This window comes from Oryctolagus cuniculus, chromosome 4 (genome assembly GCF_051225735.1).
Source record: "Oryctolagus cuniculus isolate XC-2025 breed Fujian yellow rabbit chromosome 4, ASM5122573v1, whole genome shotgun sequence".
NCBI classification, from domain to species: Eukaryota; Metazoa; Chordata; class Mammalia; order Lagomorpha; family Leporidae; genus Oryctolagus; species Oryctolagus cuniculus.
Window position 1 is genome coordinate 83,434,008 of NC_142870.1, and position 19,420 is coordinate 83,453,427.

Consider the following 19,420-nt stretch of genomic DNA (forward strand, 5'->3'; position numbering starts at 1 on the left):
CTTCTCCTGGTCTCCCATGAGGTGCAGGGTCCAAGGACTTGGGCCATCCTCCACTGCACTCCCTGGCCACAGCAGAGAGCTGGCCTGGAAGAGGGGCAACCGGGACAGAATCCAGCGCCCCGACCGGGACTAGAACCCGGTGTGCCGGTGCCGCAAGACGGAGGATGATCCTATTGAGCCACGGCGCTGGCCTAACAGCCCTATACTTTCATATTATTTTCAAGTTCCCAATTTTACGATAACTGTACTTAATCAAGTAGTCAGCATATACAGACTTTACATTACATACTCTTCCTCACAGTCATCTTCATCAATGCACACACCAGTCCTTATGTCTGATCTTTCCCATCATGTGGAAGTCTGAAGGTTGTTCTTTCCACAGGCAGTGTTTATACAGATAATACACCCTAATTCTTCACTAATACATTTGACTGAAGCTTTTATGTGAAAATCTGTTTCATTTTTTGATTTTTCTTTCACTCTGAGTTTGTTCACTTCATTGTTGTTTATAAGCCACTACCAATGAAATTCTGATTAACAATTTTATTTCTTTTCTTTAAAAAGGACTTTGAGAGGCTGATGTTGTGGAATAGTGGGTTAAGCCACTGCTTATGATGCTGGCACCCCATATGGGTGGCAGTTTGTGTCCCGGCTGCTCCATTTCCTATTCAGCTACCTGCTAATGTGCCTGGGAAAGCAGTGGAGGATGGCCCAGCCCTGGCCACTGTGGCCACCTGAAGAGTCAATCAGGAGATGGAGGATCTCTTTCTCTGTAACTTTCCCTTTCAAATCAATCAATTTTTAAAAAAAATTTATTTATTTATATGAAAGTCAGAGTTACACAGAGAGAGGAGAGGCAGAAAAAGAGAGAGAGAGAGAGAGAGAGAGAGAGGTCTTCCATCCGATGGCTCACTCCCAAATTGGCCACAATGGCCAGAGCTGCACCAAATCGGAGCCAGGAGCTTCTTCCGGGTCTTCCATGTGGGTACAGGGGCCCAAGGGCTTGGGCCATCTTCTACTGCTTTCCTAGGCCACAGCAGAGAGCTGGATTGGAAGTGGAGCTGTCAAGTCTCAAACTGGTGCCCATGTGGGATGCCAGTGTTTCAGGCCAGGGCGTTAACCCACTGCACCACAGCACCGGCCCCTCAATTTTTTTCTTTTAAGGGCTTTGAGGGTGAGAAGAAAGGAAAATTCCACAGATTTTTTTCTTTAATTTATTGCAATATTTCTCAGTACTGATTATCACCTTAGATAAGGTACATGGAAAATCCTTTTGATACATAGTTTGAACCTTTTTGTATTACAGAGAAGTTTCCTTGTTTATATATCTTTAATATGTGTTTTATTTCATTGTTTTGGTTCTTTTTAGGAGACTCATACTACATGCATTTTTTTTTTTTTGACAGGCAGAATGGATAGTGAGAGAGAGAGAGACAGAGAGAAAGGTCTTCCTTTTGCCGTTGGTTCACCCTCCAATGGCCACCACGGCTGGCGCGCTGCGGCTGGTGCACCGCGCTGATCCAAAGGCAGGAGCCAGGTGCTTCTCCTGCTCTCCCATGCGGGTAAAGGGCCCAAGCACTTGGGCCATCCTCCACTGCACTCCCGGGCCACAGCAGAGAGCTGGCCTGGAAGAGGGGCAACCGGGAAAGAATCCGGCGCCCCAACTGGGACTAGAACCCGGTGTGCCGGCACTGCTAGGTGGAGGATTAGCCTAGTGAGCTGCGGCGCTGGCCATACATGCATGTTTAATAGTCCATATCTCATTTTCAAATTCTTTCTTTCTTATATCTATTTATTTAAAGATTGAAGAGATTATAAAATTTTTTCTAGAACCATTTGAGAGTAACTTGCTTCCCTGATGTTTCATCATCTCTGATTACTTTGGTATATAGTTCCCACAACTGTTTTTCTAATACATCCACAAAACCATCAATATCAGGCAAGTAATATTAACATATTACTATCATCTAATGCGCAAATTCCAATGAAGTTTCACCAATAATGTTATTTATATCCAAAAGAGCCAACTCAAAATCATGTGTTGCATTTAGCTGTCATATCTTTTTACTTTCACAATCTTTCCTTAACTTGTGATCTTGATACTGTTGAAAACTATAAGTTAATTATTTTAGAGACTATCTCTCAACATATCTATTTCTATATGATCAGATTAGGCTATACAACTGTGGCAGGAGTATTACAAAACAGCTCTTACATTCTTCCAAATGCACCCTATCAAGTGGTATATAATTATGATTTGTGCCATTATTAATATTATTAACTTTAATCACTTGACAAAGGTGTCACATTTTTTACTTAAAATTAATTTTTCCCTTTGCAAATATGTTACAACTGTGTACACTTCTCTATTATTATCCAATCTTTAATTAATTTATTTACATTAGTAAGGACTCATGATTTTCCAATTTACTCAGTAGGCTACTGTCTGGTATTATTATTAATTTGATGCTGAAATTGCTTGGCTTATGAAGTCCAAGTCTTATTTTGTGTTCTTCTGACATGTCTCCATCATTCCTTGAGTACTTCTTGATTTGTGGCACAGGATACTACCGAATAACCAGTGCTTTCCAAGTTGGAACCAGACATCTACCCCAAAGTCTTGGTAAATTTATTGGGGAATAGTATTTGCAAGGCGGTATTTTAGCACTAGGTTAGCTCACTCCTTCTGGCGTGGCACTGATACCAAGTTCTCTAAGGGACAAGAGTTAGGGGGATGTTAAATATATGTGCATGTGTATAAACAAATAAGAATATCTCAAAAATTCATGGATAATATTTTGGTGCAAAAATTTGAAATTCATGCAAAGTATTCAGAAAGTTCATGGAAAAGGTATATTATGGAAAAAAATACTGCATGGATTTCAAAATTTCTTTGTACCAAAATAAACTTCTTCTTCTTCTTTTTTCTTTTGACAGGCAGAGTTAGACAATGAGAGAGAGAGACAGAGAGAAAGGTCTTCCTTCCATTGGTTCACCCCCCAAATGGCCGCTATGGCTGGCGTGCTATGCCGATCCGAAGCCAGGAGTCAGGTGCTTCCTCCTGGTCTCCCATGGGGTGCAGGGCCCAAGGACCTGGGCCATCCTCCACTGCCTTCCCGGACCACAGCAGAAAGCTGGACTGGAAGAGGAGCAATCGGGACAGCAATCCGGCACCCCAACTGGGACTAGAACCCGTGTGCTGGCGCCGCAGGTGGAGGATTAGCCAAGTGAGCTGTGGCGCCGGCCTAAACTTCTTCTTTAATTCCATTTTTTTCACAGACTTTTGAAGTCCCTTTGTGTACATGTACATACACACTTTATACATAGACATTTAGGCCTTCATAGCTACAGAAATTAAAAAACCCTGAGTTCATACCAATTTCTCCAATTCTAACTCAATATTACAGAATTTAAGTTTTTTCCTCTTTCCATACTTGTAACTCTCTTCTCCAACAGTGAAAATCATGGATAATAAAAACTTAACATAAAAACTCACTTGAGCAATCTGTTAGTAACCAATCTTCTGTCTCCACTATCATCCACCTTCCTGACTGGGCTCTGAACACTCCTATGTGTGCCCTCCCCCTTCTGCTTGAGCTGACTTCTCAAGACAGGATGTTACTATGCATAGAAGCCCTTCATATGGTTAAGTCCAATGGGTCACCATGGCTCTCCTTACCTCCCAGACCTGACATGTAGATACATAATAATTTCAGGGTTAAATTGATTAGGATGCAGAAAGGAAAGATCTTTTATTATTTTTAAGAAATTTATTTATTTTGGGCTACTGTTATGGTATAGCAGGTAAAACTACTGCCTGCCTGCAATACGAGAACCCCATATGGGCACTGGTTCATGTCTGGGCTGCTCCATTTCTAACCTAGTTTCCTGTTAGTGCACCTGAGAAAAGCAGCGGATGATGGCCCAAGTGTTTACGTTCCTGCATTCATATGGTAGACCCAGATGAAGCTCCAGGTTCCTGGCTTCTGCCTGGTCCAGCCTAGGCTATTGCAATCATCTGGGGAGTGAACCAGTGGATAGAAGACCTCTCTCTCCCTCCCTCTCCTCTCTCTCTCTCCCTTTCTCTGTAACTCTGCATTTCAAATAAATTAATAAATCTTTTAAAAATACTTATTTTATTTTAAGGCAGAGAGAGAAGGAAGGGGGGCGGTGAGAAAGAGAATGAGTGAATTAATCAGGAGAGACTTTCTATCTGCTGGTTTACTTTCCAAAGGGGCCAATAGTTGGTCCGGGCCAGGCTGAAGTCAGGAGCCAGGAAATCCATCTGGGGCTCCCCTATGGGTGGTAGCGGCCCAAATACTTGGGCAATCGTCCACTACTTTCCCAGGTGTGCTAGCAAGAAGCTGGATCATGGGGCTGGCATTGTGGCGTAGTAGGTTAAGCCTTGACCTGCATCCCATATGGATGCCGGTTCAAATTTGGGCTGCTCCAGTTCTGATCCAGTTCCCTGCCATTGCACCTGGAAAGAAATGGAAGACGGCCTAAGTTCTTGGGCCTCTGCACCCAAGTGGGAGAACCAGAAAAGCTTTGGGGTCCCAACCTTGGCTTGGCCTAGCTGCAGCTGTTGCGGCCATTTGGGGAGTGAACCAGTGGATGAAAAACCTATCTCTCCCTCTTCCTTTGTTAATCTGCCTTTCACATAAATAAAAAATAATTTAAAGAAAAAAAAAACTGGATTAGAGGCAGAGCAGCCAAGACTCGAACTGGCATTCTGATATGGGATATTGGTGTCATTATAAGCTATGGTTTAACCTGCTGTATCACAATGCCAGCCCAGCCCCCTTTAGTTTTAATTTAAAAATAGCCCTCCGGGGCTGGCACTGTGGCATAGTGGGTAAAGTTGCCACCTGCAGCGCCAGCATCCCATTTGGGTGCCAGTTCAAGTCCTGGCTGTTCCACTTCTGATCCAGCTCTCTAATATGGCCTGAGAAAGCAGTAGAAGATGGCCCAAGTCCTAGCGCCCCTAGGGTTACTGCTAATACACATACTGGGAGTTAGCAGGTGATAGCTCAAGTATGTGGGTCCCTGACTCCAGGGGGAAGACCCAGAGTTCTGGGATCATGGCTTTGGCCTGGCTTACCCTTGGTTGAAGTGGGACATTCAGGAAGTAAACCAGAAGACAGAAGATCTCTGTCTCTCTTTCAAATAAACAAACAAGTAAAAAAATAATAACAGGTAGAGTTATTAAGTGTAACAAGGTTAGTACTGCACATGGCATAGTTTTTCCTACTATATTATATCACCAAACCACAGGAGATTCTGGAACTTCAGATCAATCAGTTTTGTTACATTTTATAACTTCTGGATATAAAATCAATTTAAATCCAGTTTCTGGGGTAAAATTTTTTTTAAATATGAAGGCTTCTTTTTTAAAGAAGTTTTTGAAGTTTTTATTTATTTATTTGAGAGGCAGAGTTACAGACAGAGAAAGAGAGGTCTTCCATCTTCTGGTTCACTCCTCAAATGGCCACAATGGCCAGAGCTGGGTTAATCTGGAGCCAGAAGCCAGGAGCCAGAAGCCTGTTCTAGATCTCCTACTCAGGTGTAGGGGTCCACGCACTTGGGCCATCTTCCATTGCTTTCTCAGTCCATAGCAGAGAGCTGAATTGGAAGAGGAACAGCTGAGACACGAACCGGCACCCAAATGGAATGCCAGTGCCGCAGACAGAGGTATAGCCTATAAGCCACAGTGCCAGCCTCCCCATGTTTAATTTTTGATAATCATTCCCCAAAATGATTAAGAGAAAAAAAAAGGAATTATTTTTTGCCTTTAGAGTTAATAACATGTAAAGAAGTTAGGAGATAACATCTCTTTAAGTGTAATACAGAGATTATTTTTCTCACATTTAGAATCTAAGACATACAAAGCAAACAAGCTGACAAACGCAGAATAAAACTATATGGAACACTATCAGGTGAGCCACAGATTCTAAAAGACAAAAAAAATTATTCCTTTTTTCTAAAAGAATTATTTTATTTATTTGAAAGGCAGAATTGCAGAAAGAAAGGGAGAGACAGAGAGATCCTCCATCTGCTGGTTTACTCCCTAAATGGCAATGATGACCAGGGCTGGGACAGACCTAAGCCAGGAGACAGGAGTTTTCATCCAGGTCTCCCATGTGGGTGCACTGGCCCAAGCGCTTGGGCCATCTTGTGCTGCATTCCTAGGAGCACTGACTGGGAGCTGGAATGAAGTGGAACAGGGACTTGAAATGGTGTCATATGTGATACTGGTGTTGCAGGTGGCGGTGTTACCTGCTACACCACAACACGGGCCCCCAAGAACTTATTCCTCCGAAAAACTACCAAAAACTACATCTTTGCATGTACTTGTGTCAGAACATTAATAAAATAGACTCCCAAGGGACTCACTTTTAGTAAACACTGCAAGTTGATTATCAGAGTGTTGAGTAACTTTTTTGTATTTCTTAAAACGGCCAGCTCAGTCAGAAAATCTGAATCTTACCTTTAATTTATATACTTGGCCCTCACAGCAGTTATACTTGGATGATGTGGAATATGTTTCTTTTCTAATGTGCTGTACAACAAAAATATACCTGTTAAAATATACACTATTAAAACATGAAGCTATAGTGTCACTCACTGCCAATCAAAGACATAAGGTAAATAGCAGTACAATGAGGGGGACAGGTGAATTGTCGTAGTCGTTAAAACATACTTTAAACTTTTAACTTCTGGGGTGGGTGTATGGGCCAGTGGTCAAGAAACTGGTTTTGTCACATCACAGTGTTTGGATTTGATGCCTAATTCCAGCTTCATGATGGAGCTGAGGCTGGGCCTCCCATGTAGGTGGCAGACGCCCACTCATTTCAGCCATCTTGTACTACTTTTCCCAGGCCATTAGGAAGAAGCTGGATAAGAAGTAGAGCACCCATATGGCATGGTGTCACAGGTCGGGACTTTACCTGCTATGCCACAATGCTGGTCTCCTCCACTTGTTTATATTTCAAGAAATGTTTTTCTGAATGCACTGAATTATAAATTTCAAACATTTTTCTTCCTTAAAATATATTTTTTCTATAATATTGCACAGACATAGTTGCCTGTCTTCCACTGCTAATGTTTTCTTTTTAATCTTTTTAGTCTATTTTTATTGCATTTTGCTTAGTTTTCCTGTTGTATCCTCTGTGTCTCCTATTGATTTTTCTTCAGTATCTCTGTCACTGTGTTCTAATTTTACTAATTGGTTTGCTTTATTCTTTGCTGGGTTCTTCTAGTTCAAAGCTAGTATCTTTTGGTTGTTGAGCTAACTTTTCTGACAGTTCTTACATTTCCACTTTACAATTTTTTTCTCTAGTGAATGCATAAACTGCTAAATACATTAAGGTTAAATTTTCATCTGATTTGTATTTGTCTGTGTTTAATTAGTTTTTTTAAAAAAAGATTTATTTATTTATTTGAAAGTCAGAGTTACACAGAGAGAGGAGAGGCAGAGAAAGAGAAAGAGCGAGAGAAAGAGGTCTTCCATCCGATGCTTCACTCCCTAATTGGCCACAACAGCCGGAGCTGCGCTGATCCGAAGCCAGGAGGCAGGAGCTTCTTCCAGGTCTCCCACACAGGTGTAGGGGCCCAAGGACTTAGGCCATCTTCTACCGGTTTCCCAGGCCAAAGCAGGAAGCTGGATCGGAAGTGGAGCAGCTGGGTCTCAAACTGGCGCCCATATGGGATGCCGGTGCTTCAGGCCAGGGCGTTAACCTGCTGCACCACAGCGCAGGCCCCTTGCTCATTTTTTTGACCTTAGTATCTTTGTAATATCAGGCTAGTTACTTTTAAATGACTTATTATACAATGAGCTGGATTTTGCTGGACAAGGTATTTGCAGAAAGTCTGAAGGTGCATGTTGGATGAAAGCACAGGCAATTTTATAGGCTTTAAAAATCAAAAGATGTGTCACAGCACCTAATCTTACAAGGGCAGATTGCTTTACCCAAACACAGGTTTCTTTGTTCTTTAAACCAAATTATACCATAGATGGCTTCTGCTTTGGCCTGCTCCTTCAATTCCCATGAGGTTTATCATAAAACTACAAAGAACAAGGATTATGTTTTTATACCTCAAAAATAAGCCACTCATCTCTAGGAAGTGCAATTTTCTATCATATTCTAAATTCTGCTACCACTGGGCATTCTTTTTTTTCTTTTTTTTTAAGTTTATTTTTTTCATTTACTTGAAAGGCAGAGCAACAGAGAGATTGAGAATAAAAGCAAGAGACATCTTCCATCCATTGGTTCACTCCCCAAATGCCTGCAATAGCCAAGGCTGGGCCAGGCTGAAGTCAGGAGCCCAAAACGCTGTCCAGGTGTTCCACATGGGTGGTGGGGGTCCAAGTACTTGAGTGACCTTACACTGCTTCCCAAAACACATTAGAGCAGGAAGTTGGACTGGAAGTGGAGCAGCCTGAACTGGATCCGGCACTTCAATATGAGATTTGAGCTTCCCAAGTGGATGCTGAACCCACTGTGCAGGATACCAGCCCACACTGACATTACTGACATTCTATTTCTCATGCTTTCCCTCCCTCAATGGGCACTCTGCCAAATCTCAAATGCTTAAGCAACCTATGCCTTTTTTTTTTTTTTTTTTTTATTATCTGTCTTGTTAGTTTTCTTTAATATGAGGTAGAGTCGTGTGGGTAGAAGTATGTGTGTGTTTTCTGGGGAAATCAGGACGCAGATACTAACTTACTCTTAATCATACTTAAAAAGCCTATATTCTTCATAAACATGTGAGTGTCTGTAATAAAAGGCAAGAAGTGTTTGTAATCTGGTTTCCATATAGTGTACTTAGAGGGTAGGTATGTGTTGGCCAGAAGATAAAAGCATGTAGTCCCTCAAACAGATTTGTTTCTCACAAAAACTAATGAATTGGAATTCTGACTGCCTATGTTAATTCCTATTTGTTTGGTTAATGTGAATTTATTTGGAATTTACGCTCTATGTAAATGACTCTATACTTGCTCAGTTACTGAAACTAAAAGGCTGAAGTCTACTAGATGAATGGAATCAATCAAGTCAATATTATGGTTTGATTCATAATTTGTATGTAATATCAAGCAATTCCCAAAATATCACTTTGATCAGCTAAAAAATATTAGGCTTTGTTACAAAAATAAATTCTGCTCCAAGTAAAGAACAAAAAATGTTATAGTAGTTAAATTATAGGATATTTCACTTAGCTCAAGGATTGTAATTTTTTCCTTCTCCATTATATTATGAACATCAACAAGTACATTAAGTATTCTTTTGGGTATTTAAACTTTATAATTCCACTGAGGTTTTACTGGCAAAGTGGTTGTATCAATGTATACTAGAGTCTTACATATGTTTAGAATGGCATGACCTCAACTTTTCCATTACCACTTTCTTCTGCTACACATTTAATAAGGTCATGTCCATGATACTTTATTTTAGAAATACATTACGTCCCAAACGTGCACTCTTCATTTTAAATAGCAATAACAACTACAAGAAATGTATATTGAGCCCTGACATTAATAAATATAACCTTTCTAAAGTTAAAAAAATGTGGGTGATCTAATTTCCCTTGTTAATATTGCTATCATTGCTTATGGCTTTATTTTTCTTTCAGATCAGAAAGCTAGTAAAAGGGCTATTAAAAGACATGTGTTCAGTTATAAAAAAATAAACACTTGGAAATTAATTCAAATGGTGTATGCTTGGGAGAACTGGAAGATAAAGTTCCTATACCCTATTAAAAAATACTTTTGACCTAGGAAGTAAATTAGGTTCCGACTAAACAAATACTAGATTAATAAATCAAAATAAAACATAAAAATGAGTTAATCTTGGAAGTAAACGTTACAAAAAGAATTTTAAAAATTGAAATAAGCAACAGAAACAGCAAGAATTTCATTACCTTCAGGTCGATACTGTGCAACAATTGTGACAGCTTGGCCGGCATTTTTCAATGCAGCTGCTGCTTGTTCATGACTGGCAGCTCTCAGGTCAACACTGTTTACCTGTAAATCAAAGCAAGCCTTAATATGAGAAAACAATCACTTTGATTAGAAATCATAGCAGCTTTGAGAAAGCAGAGATTAAACAAACAAAATTAGTTGCAGTAACTTTGCCTTTAAAACATTGTCTGTCCTGACTTGCCAAAAATAAACTGCACACTGCTATGGCCTGGGAAAGCAGTGGAAGAGGCCCAAGTCCTTGGGCCCCTGCACCTATGTAGGAGACTCAGAGGAAGCTCCTGCCTTCTGGTTTTGGATCTGTACAGCTCTGGCCATTATTAGGGAATGAACCATCAGATGGAAGACCCCTCTCTCTGCCTCTTCTACTCTCTGTGTAACTCTGACTTTCAAATAAATAAATAAATAAATCTTTCTTTTTGAAACTGCACAGTAAAACAAAACTATTACTCCAACCTTCATTTACTAAAAATACTCTGTTTAATGTCATGTTAGCAAAACCAGAACATTCTCCCATAGAAGGTTGGCTATCAATCCATTAAGAAATGCACATAAAATTAATAACCTGAAAAAACCCCACAAATATCATAATTTTGCACATTTCATTTTACTAGTAACTCATCAATGGGAGGGAAACTGATTTTGTTTTTGAGCATCCATATACTTCATGTTGCATTCTTATCCTATTGCTTGACTCAGCTTCCATTCTCCTTTGTCCTTTCACAAAATAAAGCTTTCCATCTTGCAGTGTAACAGGAAAGCAATTACTTTTAAAATAGCTCAGATTTTAAAGACTGATTAAAGACAGTCAAGATCTAGGAGATGAATTTTGAATAATTGGTCCTTTTTTGGTAAAAAAATTACTGAGGTGACCAATTCTCCCCCAGAAGAATAAACAATTAAATTCTTATTTCTTGAAGGTTGCTAACAGTACATAACACAAAGTACACTATCTTAAGAGACTGTTCCTCTTCCATTAAGAGCTGGATTGGCGCCCACATGGGATGCCGCCACTGCAGGCCGGGTGGCTTTGCCTGTTATGCCACAGCGTTGGCCCCACTAATCTATTTCTAACTGTATGGATTTGCTTATTCTATACATTTCAAATAAATGGGACATTAAAACATATGGCCACCTGTGCTATGCTTCTTCCCCTTAGCATGTTTTCAAGGTTCCCCCCTGTAGCATATATCAATACTTCATTCCTTATTATGTCTGAATAATAGTCCATTGTATATATACAGTTTTTAATATTAAATTTTTTAAAGACTTTTTTTCTAGGTTTTTTTTATCTGAAAGACAGAGTTACAGAGAAAGGTAGAGGCAGAGAGACTGCGTCTTCCATCTGCTGCTTCACTACCCAAATGGCCACAATGGTTGGAGCTGAGCCAATCCAACGCAGGAGCTTCTACTGGGGCTCCTATGTGGGTGCAAGGGCCCAAGGGCTTGGGCCATCCTCTACTGCTTTCCCAGGCGCATTAGCAGGAGCTGGATCAGAAGTGGAGTAGCTGAGCCCATTTGTGATTCCAGCACTGCAGGCCAGGGCTTTAACACACTGTACCACAGCGCCGGCCCTATTGTTATTAGATTTTTAAAAAAGATTTTCTATATACAAGATTATGTCATCTGCAAATAGCTTTCCTTTTTGATTATTTTTTCATACTTTGTGAGTCTTTTATTTATTTTGTTTTGCTTATGACCAGCAATTTGGCTAGAAGCTTTGTGAGTCTTTCATTTGTTTTGCTTATGACCAGCTTATGGCTAGAAGCTTCAGAACAATTAATTAGAAGTGGGAAGAATGAATACCCTCGACTTTAGAGGAAAAGCTTTAATATGTAATATTTAGAATGATTTTAGCTATTGGTTTTCCAGAGACAACCTTTATCAGACTGAGAAAGTTACCTTCTATTCCTAATTCATTGAATGTTTTTAATCATGAAAAGGTATTGGTTCATGGCAGTTGCTTTTTCTGTTTTTTATTGAGATGATCAAGTGGTTTACATGCTTTACTCTATGAAAGTGTTGTCTTTGTTTGTTTTTTTTTTTTTTTGACAGGCAGAGTGGACAGTGAGAGAGAGACAGAGAGAAAGGTCTTCCTTTTGCCGTTGGTTCACCCTCCAATGGCCGCTACAGCTGGTGTGCCGCTGCGGCTGGCGCACCACGCTGATCCGAGGGCAGGAGCCAGGTGCTTCTCCTGGTCTCCCATGGGGTGCAGGGCCCAAGCACTTGGGCCATCCTCCACTGCACTCCCTGGCCACAGCAGAGAGCTGGCCTGGAAGAGGGGCAACTGGGACAGAATCCGGTGCCCTGACTGGGACTAGAACCCGGTGTGCTGGCGCTGCTAGGCAGAGGATTAGCTTATGGAGCCGCAGCGCTGGACCTTTGGTGTTCTTATGTTGAACTAATCATGCATTCCTGGAATCAATTCCACTTCATGATGGCTCATATCTTTTTTTTTTTTTTTTATTTTTTATACAGATGGAACCACTCTGTTATTCAGTTGGGGATTTTTGTGCCTATACTCATAAGGGATATTGATTTGTGGCTTTTTTCTTTTTGAGATGCCTTTGGTGTGGGTATAAGGATAATATTGACCTCATACAATGAGTTGAGAAATATTCCTCACACTTCTTTTTTTTTTTTTTTAAAGGAAGAGTTTGTAAATGGTTTGACAGAATCCAAGATTGAAGCTACCTGGCCTTGGGCTTTTGCTACTGTGAGAAGTTTCTGATTACAAATTCAATCTTACTTGTTATAGATGTAGGCAGATTTTCCATATTTTAAAAATGATTTATGCCGGCGCCGTGGCTCAATAGGCTAATCCTCCACCTTGTGGCGCCGGCACACCGGGTTCTAGTCCCGGTCGGGGCGCCGGATTCTGTCCGGTTGCCCCTCTTCCAGGCCAGCCCTCTGCTATGGCCAGGGAGTGCAGTGGAGGATGGCCCAGGTGCTTGGGCCCTGCACCCCATGGGAGACCAGGAAAAGCACCTGGCTCCTGGCTCCTGCCATCGGATCAGCGCGGTGCGCCGGCTGCAGCGGCGGCCATTGGAGGGTGAACCAACGGCAAAGGAAGACCTTTCTCTCTGTCTCTCTCTCTCACTGTCCACTCTGCCTGTCAAAAATTAAAAAAAAAAAAAATGGTTTATTTATTTGAAAGGGAGAGAGAGGAGAGAGACAAAGAGATGTTCCATCTGCTGGTTCACTCCCCAAATGGCTGTGCTGGCCAGGTCTGGACCAGGTCAAAGCCAAGAGCCTGGAACTCCATCCAGGTCTCTCACATCGGTGGCATCCAAGTACTTGCACAATCCTCCACTATTTTCCAAGGTATATTAGTGGGGAGCTGGAGCTGAAATGCAGCAGCTGAGGCTGAAACTGGTGCTCTGATATGTGGCATCCCAGGCAGCAGCTGGATTTGCTATGTCACAATGTTAGTCTCATATTTTCCATTTTGTTTTTTTTTTAAAAAAAAGTGCATTTATTTTCATCTACTTAAAAGCTGAGTGTGGGGACCAGCACTGTGGTGTAGTGGGTTAAGCCTCCGCCTACTGTGCTGGCATCTCATGTGGGAACTGGTTCTAGTCTTGGTTGCTCTTCTTCTGATCCAGCTCTCTGCTATGGTCTGGGAAAGCAGCAGAAGATGGACCGAGTGTTTGGGCCCCTGCACCTGTGTGGGAGGCCCGGGAAGAAGCTCCTGGCTCCTGCCATCGGATTGGCCTAGCTATGGCTGTTGCAGACCTTTGGGGAAGTGAATCAGTGGATGGAAGACCTCTCTCTCTGTCTCCCTCTCTGTGTGTAACTCTACCTCTCAAATAAACAAACAAAATCTTAAAAAAAAAAAAAAAGGTAACTCACAGAGACAGAAAGACATATACGTATCCTTTATCTGCTGGTTGACTCCCCAGATACTTCCAACAGCCAGAGCTGGGCCAGATGGAAGCCAGGAGCCAAAAACTGCATGCTGTTCTCCCATGTGGATGCTAGGGGCCCAAGCACATAGGCCATCATCTACTATCTCCCAGGATGCATTAGCAGAAATCTGGACTGCAAGTGAAATATGACAAACTAGCACTCTGATATGGGATAAAGGTTTCCCAAATGGTGGCTTAACATGTTGTGCCACAATGCCTATCCCAGATTGTCTATTTTTTCTTGAGTAATTTTCAATAGTACATCTTTCTAGAAATTTATCAATTATATAACAGAAGTCTTTCATTTTTAATAGTAATTTTAAAAAGATTTATTTATTTGAAAGTCAGAGTTACAGAGAGAGAAGAGAGACAGAGAGATCTTCCATCTGCTGGTTCACTCCTCAAATGGCTGCAACCAGTTGAAGCTGTTCAAAGCCAGGAGTTAGGAGAGTCTTCTTGGCCTCCTGCCTGGGTGTAGGAGTCCAAGCACTTGGGCCATCTTCCGGAGCTTTCCCAGGCCATTAGCAGGGAGCTGGATCAGAAGTGGAGCAGCCAGAACTTGAGCCAGCATCAGTGGTGGCTTACCCCATTGAGCCACAGTGCTGGCCTTTTAATGGTAATTTTTATCTTAAGGTCTACATTGACACTGACATGGCCATTCTAAGTCTCTTTTGGTTACTATTTGGGTAGTGAATCTTTTCTAACTTTTACTTCCAAACTACTTACTTTCAAGTTTTTTTTTTTTTTTTTTTTAAGATTTATTTGCTGGGGCCAGTACTGTGTTGCAGTGGGTAAAGCATCTGCCTGCAGTGCTGGCTTCCCATATGGGTACCAGTTCAAGTCCTGGATGCTCCAATTTATGATTCAGCTCTTTGCTACGGCTTGGGAAAGCAGTGGAGGATGGCCCAAGTACTTGGGCCCCTGCACCTGCACGGGCTTCAGGTCAGCCCAACTTTGGTGGTTGCGGCCTGTTAGGGAGTAAACCAGCGGATGGAAGAGCTCTCGCTGTCTCTGTCTCTCCTTCTCTCTCTTATAACTCAAATAAATAAATCTTAAAAAAAAAATCAGTCATTTTTTTTCTTGAATAAACATTTCCTGGATTGCTGCAAGCTTTTGGTTAGTTTTCAGAGTTCTAAAAAGTTTATCCTGGCAATTCTGGCTACTTTTCTCACTGTTTTTAAAGAGATTTTTTTTCCTTGCTATTTTGGACCACTTTTTGATTCCAAGACTCCAAGATTTTAAGTTTTAAATGAGTATCAACTATATTCTCCACTGGTTGACATCAATAGAAAAAACAGTAATCTCATTTATACAGTATTGAAAAATATGTTGTTCTACATATTTAATAACAGCTCTGGATTACAAAAGCTTCTCTATCACAATTAACTGCTGCAAGGGGAATTTTTATAAAAATCTGTTATCAATTTCCTTTCTTTCTGAAATAACTCATTAAGAACATCAGTAAAAGGGTTTCTTTAGAACTGTTCTGAAAGTTTGGTCTCAGGAGCAGCAATATCAGTATCTCATGGAAATGTGTTAGAAGTACAAATGTTCAGATCTCAACCCAGTCCCACTTAGAAACTTTAGGTATGAGGTCTAGGAATCTGTTTTTTAATTAGGACATCAGTTGATCATGATTAAAGCTGAACTTTATTATTTTTTCTTTTTTTCAAAGATTTATTTATTTATGTGAAAGGCAGAGTTATAGACAGAGAAAAAGAAAAGCAGAGAAGTCTTCATCCACTGGTTCACTCCTCAACAGCCACAACAGTAGTGCTGGGCCAATCTAAAGCTGGGAGCTTCTTCCAGGTTTCCCATGTGGGTGCTGGGGCCCAAGTACTTGGGCCATCTTCCACTGCCTTTCCAGGCCATTAGCAGAGAGCGGAATCAGAAGTGGAACAGCCGGGACTAGAACTGGCGCCCATATGGGATGCCAGCACTGCAGGCAGAGGCTTAACCAACTATGCCACAGGGACAGCCCCTAAAGCTGAACTTTTAAAAACTGCAAAATTCTAAGGCACTTAAATGTGTTTGTTCTAGGACTTTATTTAGATTTCACTACCTTTTCTTATTTTTTTTTCTCTTGTTCCTAAAGCTTTTTTTCTAGAGGCTAAGTAAGCATTAAAATTTTAGTTGATGCATAGCACACTGTCAGACATAATACTGCATTAAATTACACTCACATTAGGGTGAGCAACTGCTCTGTACTGTCTAGGACATTAAGTTTTAAAATCAAGACTAAGGAGGTTTCTAGACATGGGATTTATAGTGCTAATACCAGGAAAATTCTGGATGAACTTGGTTGTGCAGGTCTACCTATTACACTTCAGCATGTGCCAGTGACCCATTTAGAGTGATCCTACATAGACAATTAAAAAAATCTATTTTTGTTTTGAATTTCTCACGGCAAACTCTAAGCCAGCTGAAAATTTATTTTGACACAAGGTGTGAAGTGAGGCTCTAAGCTAATTTTATTCTCCTAAATAGCTAGTTTGTCCCAATAATATTTATTTAAAAAACATGCCTTTCTTACCATTAATGTCTTTGAAATATTATAACTTAAAAAGATTAAATAAAAATGTACAAACTTGAACAGTTCAGCTAGACCAATTTTGACAACTGTACTTACCCATGAAACCACTCTCCCTAATGAGATATATACCTTTTCCATCTAGCAACACAACAACATCTACCATGTACTCTTATGCCTAGTCCCAGTCACTGGCAACTGCTTTCTGAACTCCATCACCATAATTCAGTGTTGCTTATTCATAATTATCAGGTAACTGGAACCAGAGTATTTTTGTGGCATCTGTTTAATTTTAACACAGTATCTTTCAGTTACCTGTGTTGCTTCATGTTTTAGTTGTTCCTTTTTTTGCCGAGTAGTACTATGTTGTATAAATATACAATCTATTTGGCTATATTTCCTGTTAATGGGAATTCGGTTCATTTCTAGGTCTGGATTATGATGAATAAGGCTGTTAAAAATACTTACAGACTTATGCTTTTATTTTTTGTCTTGGGGAAACCCTGAATGGTAAGTGTAGATGTACCATTTCATTTACCTATCCATATTGAATGAGAGTTGCAACTGTATCACATTCTTACCAAATGAAGGTTTTTATTAATATTTTTAATCATGGCTTTAAAATAGCTATTTTTATTTAGGCATTTTTTATTGTTTAGTTGAAAGTTGTGACAAATGTGTAAGTTATCAGACACCACCACTATCACTACACTATCACCACTACATCACTCCTGTCTAAATTCCTTCAAATGCCTTTATTCATTGTGGTTTGTGTATTTCCCTGATGCCTAATGTTAAGCATCTTTTTATGTGTTTACTGGCTATTAATATACATTCTTTTGTGAAATATTTGTTTAAAACTTTTGTGCATTTTTAAGTTAGGTTACTAATTTTTTATATTGCTGACTTATGGGAGATAGTTATATATTCTAATTACAAGTGTTTTGTTAGACATATGTACTGAGAAAATAAATTACTATGTATATGCATGAGTACACACTCACACACACATATTTCTTATTATGTGGCTCACCTACTTGGTTTCTTAATGACATCTTTTTATGGTTAATGTTTTATAGTTAGTGTTTATTATCCAAGCAATATTTGCCTATCACAGGGTTGCAAAGATACTCTCCAATGTTTTCTTCTAGAAAGATTATGGATCTGGGTTTTACATTTAGATCTATAACTGTGCTGGAATTAATTTTATGTCTGTAGTAGGAGTGGCTGAAGTCCATGTTTTAATATAGAGAAATCCAGTAGTCTAGCACCATGCTGCAAAAGATTTAACTTGGCCTTATTTAAGAATTATGTTGAAGCCAGGTTCACTAAGATCTTCTGGTATGTTTTCTTCTAGAAGTTTAGTTCTATGATTCATTCAAAATGTTAATTTTTATATATTGTATGAGGCAAGGAAAAGTTTCTTTTTTTCCTCCTTTTTATACTTATTCTATCAATTACAGAAAAAGGTATGAAAACCTCCAAATGTATTATAGATTTTTCCATTTCCCTAGTTCTGATAATTTTCACTTCATGTATTTTGAGAAGATTATTTGTGCTATACACTTAGGGTTGTTAGTCTTCTTCAGGAAATGATCCTTTAATCATAAATCTATCTATGATATATACATATCTAGAACACCACAGTCTATCTTAAATTCTACTTTGTCTCATATTACTATGAGGGTACTGAAAAGGTTCATAGAATATGGATTTAGAAGATAAGTATGGTTTGGTACAAGAAACTTGAAATCCACGCAAGTTAGAGGTCTTCAAAAAGTTCATAAAAGTGTATATGAAAACAAAGAACTATGAATGGTTTTAAAAATTGTTTGGCTTGTGTGTCTTCTTCCTTTTATTTATAAAACACAAATATTGTTTTTAAAGATTTATTTATTTATTTGAAGGGCAGAGTTACAGAGAAAGAGGCAGAGACAGAGTGATCTTCCATCTAGTAGTTCACTCCCTACATGGCCCCAACAGCAGGATCTGGTCTGAAGTCAGGAGCCAGGAACTTCTTCTGGGTCTCCCATGTGGGTGGCAGGGGCCCAAGCACTTGGCCATCTTCTGCTGCTTTAGCAAGGAGCTGATCAGAAGTGGAACAGAAGTTATGGGCAGTGGTTCTACCTGCTACACCACAAAGCTGGACCTGACACATGAATCTTTCAAGTGAATGTATGATAAATAGTATGTAGTTGGGTCTTGCTATTTTTAGAACCAAGTTGACAATTTCTGTATTTTGACTTCAGGTTTTACTATAATGTGGTTATTAAGATAGTTGGATTTCTTTCTATTTATTTGTTTATTTATTTATTTATTTTACAGGCAGAGTTAGACAGTGAGAGAGAGAGAGAGACAGAGAGAAGGTCTTCCTTCCGTTGGTTCACCCCCCAAATGGCCGCTACAGCTGGTATGCTGCGGCCTGCGCTGCGCCGATCCAAAGCCTGGAGCCAGGTGCTTCTTCCTGGTCTTCCATGAGGGTGCAGGGCCCAAGCACTTGGGCCATCCTCCACTGCCTTCCTGGGCCACAGCAGAGAGCTGGACTGGAAGAGGGGCAACCGGAACAGAATCCTCGCCCCAGGCGGAGGATTAGCCTAGTGAGCCGCAGTGCCGGCCAAGATAGTTGGATTTCAATCTCACATACTGCCATTTACCTTCTGTTTCTCTTTTCCTGCATTTGTCTATATCAAGTATGTATTCTTCAGTATTTCATTTACTCTACAGTATTAACTTTTTAAAATAAAGATTTATTTATTTATTTGAAAGGTGGAGTTTCAGAGAGGCAGAGGCAGAGGCAGAGAGACAGAGACAGAGAGAGAGAGAGTCTTCCATCCTCTAGTTCACTCCCCAAATGGCCACAATGGTGGGAACTGTGCCAATTCAAAGCCAGGAGCCAAGATCTTCCTCCGGGTCCCCAACATGGGTGCAGAGGCCCAAGTACCAGAGCAGGCCTCTGTTAAATAGCAACCCAGAAGTATTTATTCAAATAAATAAACCCTCAACAAT

At 40.2% G+C, this 19,420-nt stretch overlaps 1 protein-coding gene across 48 annotated transcripts in view; it reads right to left on the reverse strand.

The window, feature by feature from the left end:
* DLG1 (discs large MAGUK scaffold protein 1) overlaps positions 1 to 19,420 on the reverse strand; it is a 249,880-nt gene that overhangs the window by 52,264 nt on the left and 178,196 nt on the right. For 45 of the 48 annotated variants that reach the window (XR_016233174.1, XR_016233173.1, XR_016233172.1 and 42 more), the window contains one exon: positions 9,919 to 10,021. Coding sequence is in view for 40 of the 48 variants with exons in the window: in XM_070072340.2 (XP_069928441.1) it covers positions 9,919 to 10,021 (103 nt within the window). In the remaining 8 variants the exon portion in view is untranslated. Of the gene's footprint in view, positions 1 to 9,918; positions 10,022 to 18,289; positions 18,501 to 19,420 lie in introns of those variants that run through there. The other 3 variants (XM_089331989.1, XM_089331988.1, XM_089331987.1) reach the window with 1 other exon arrangement.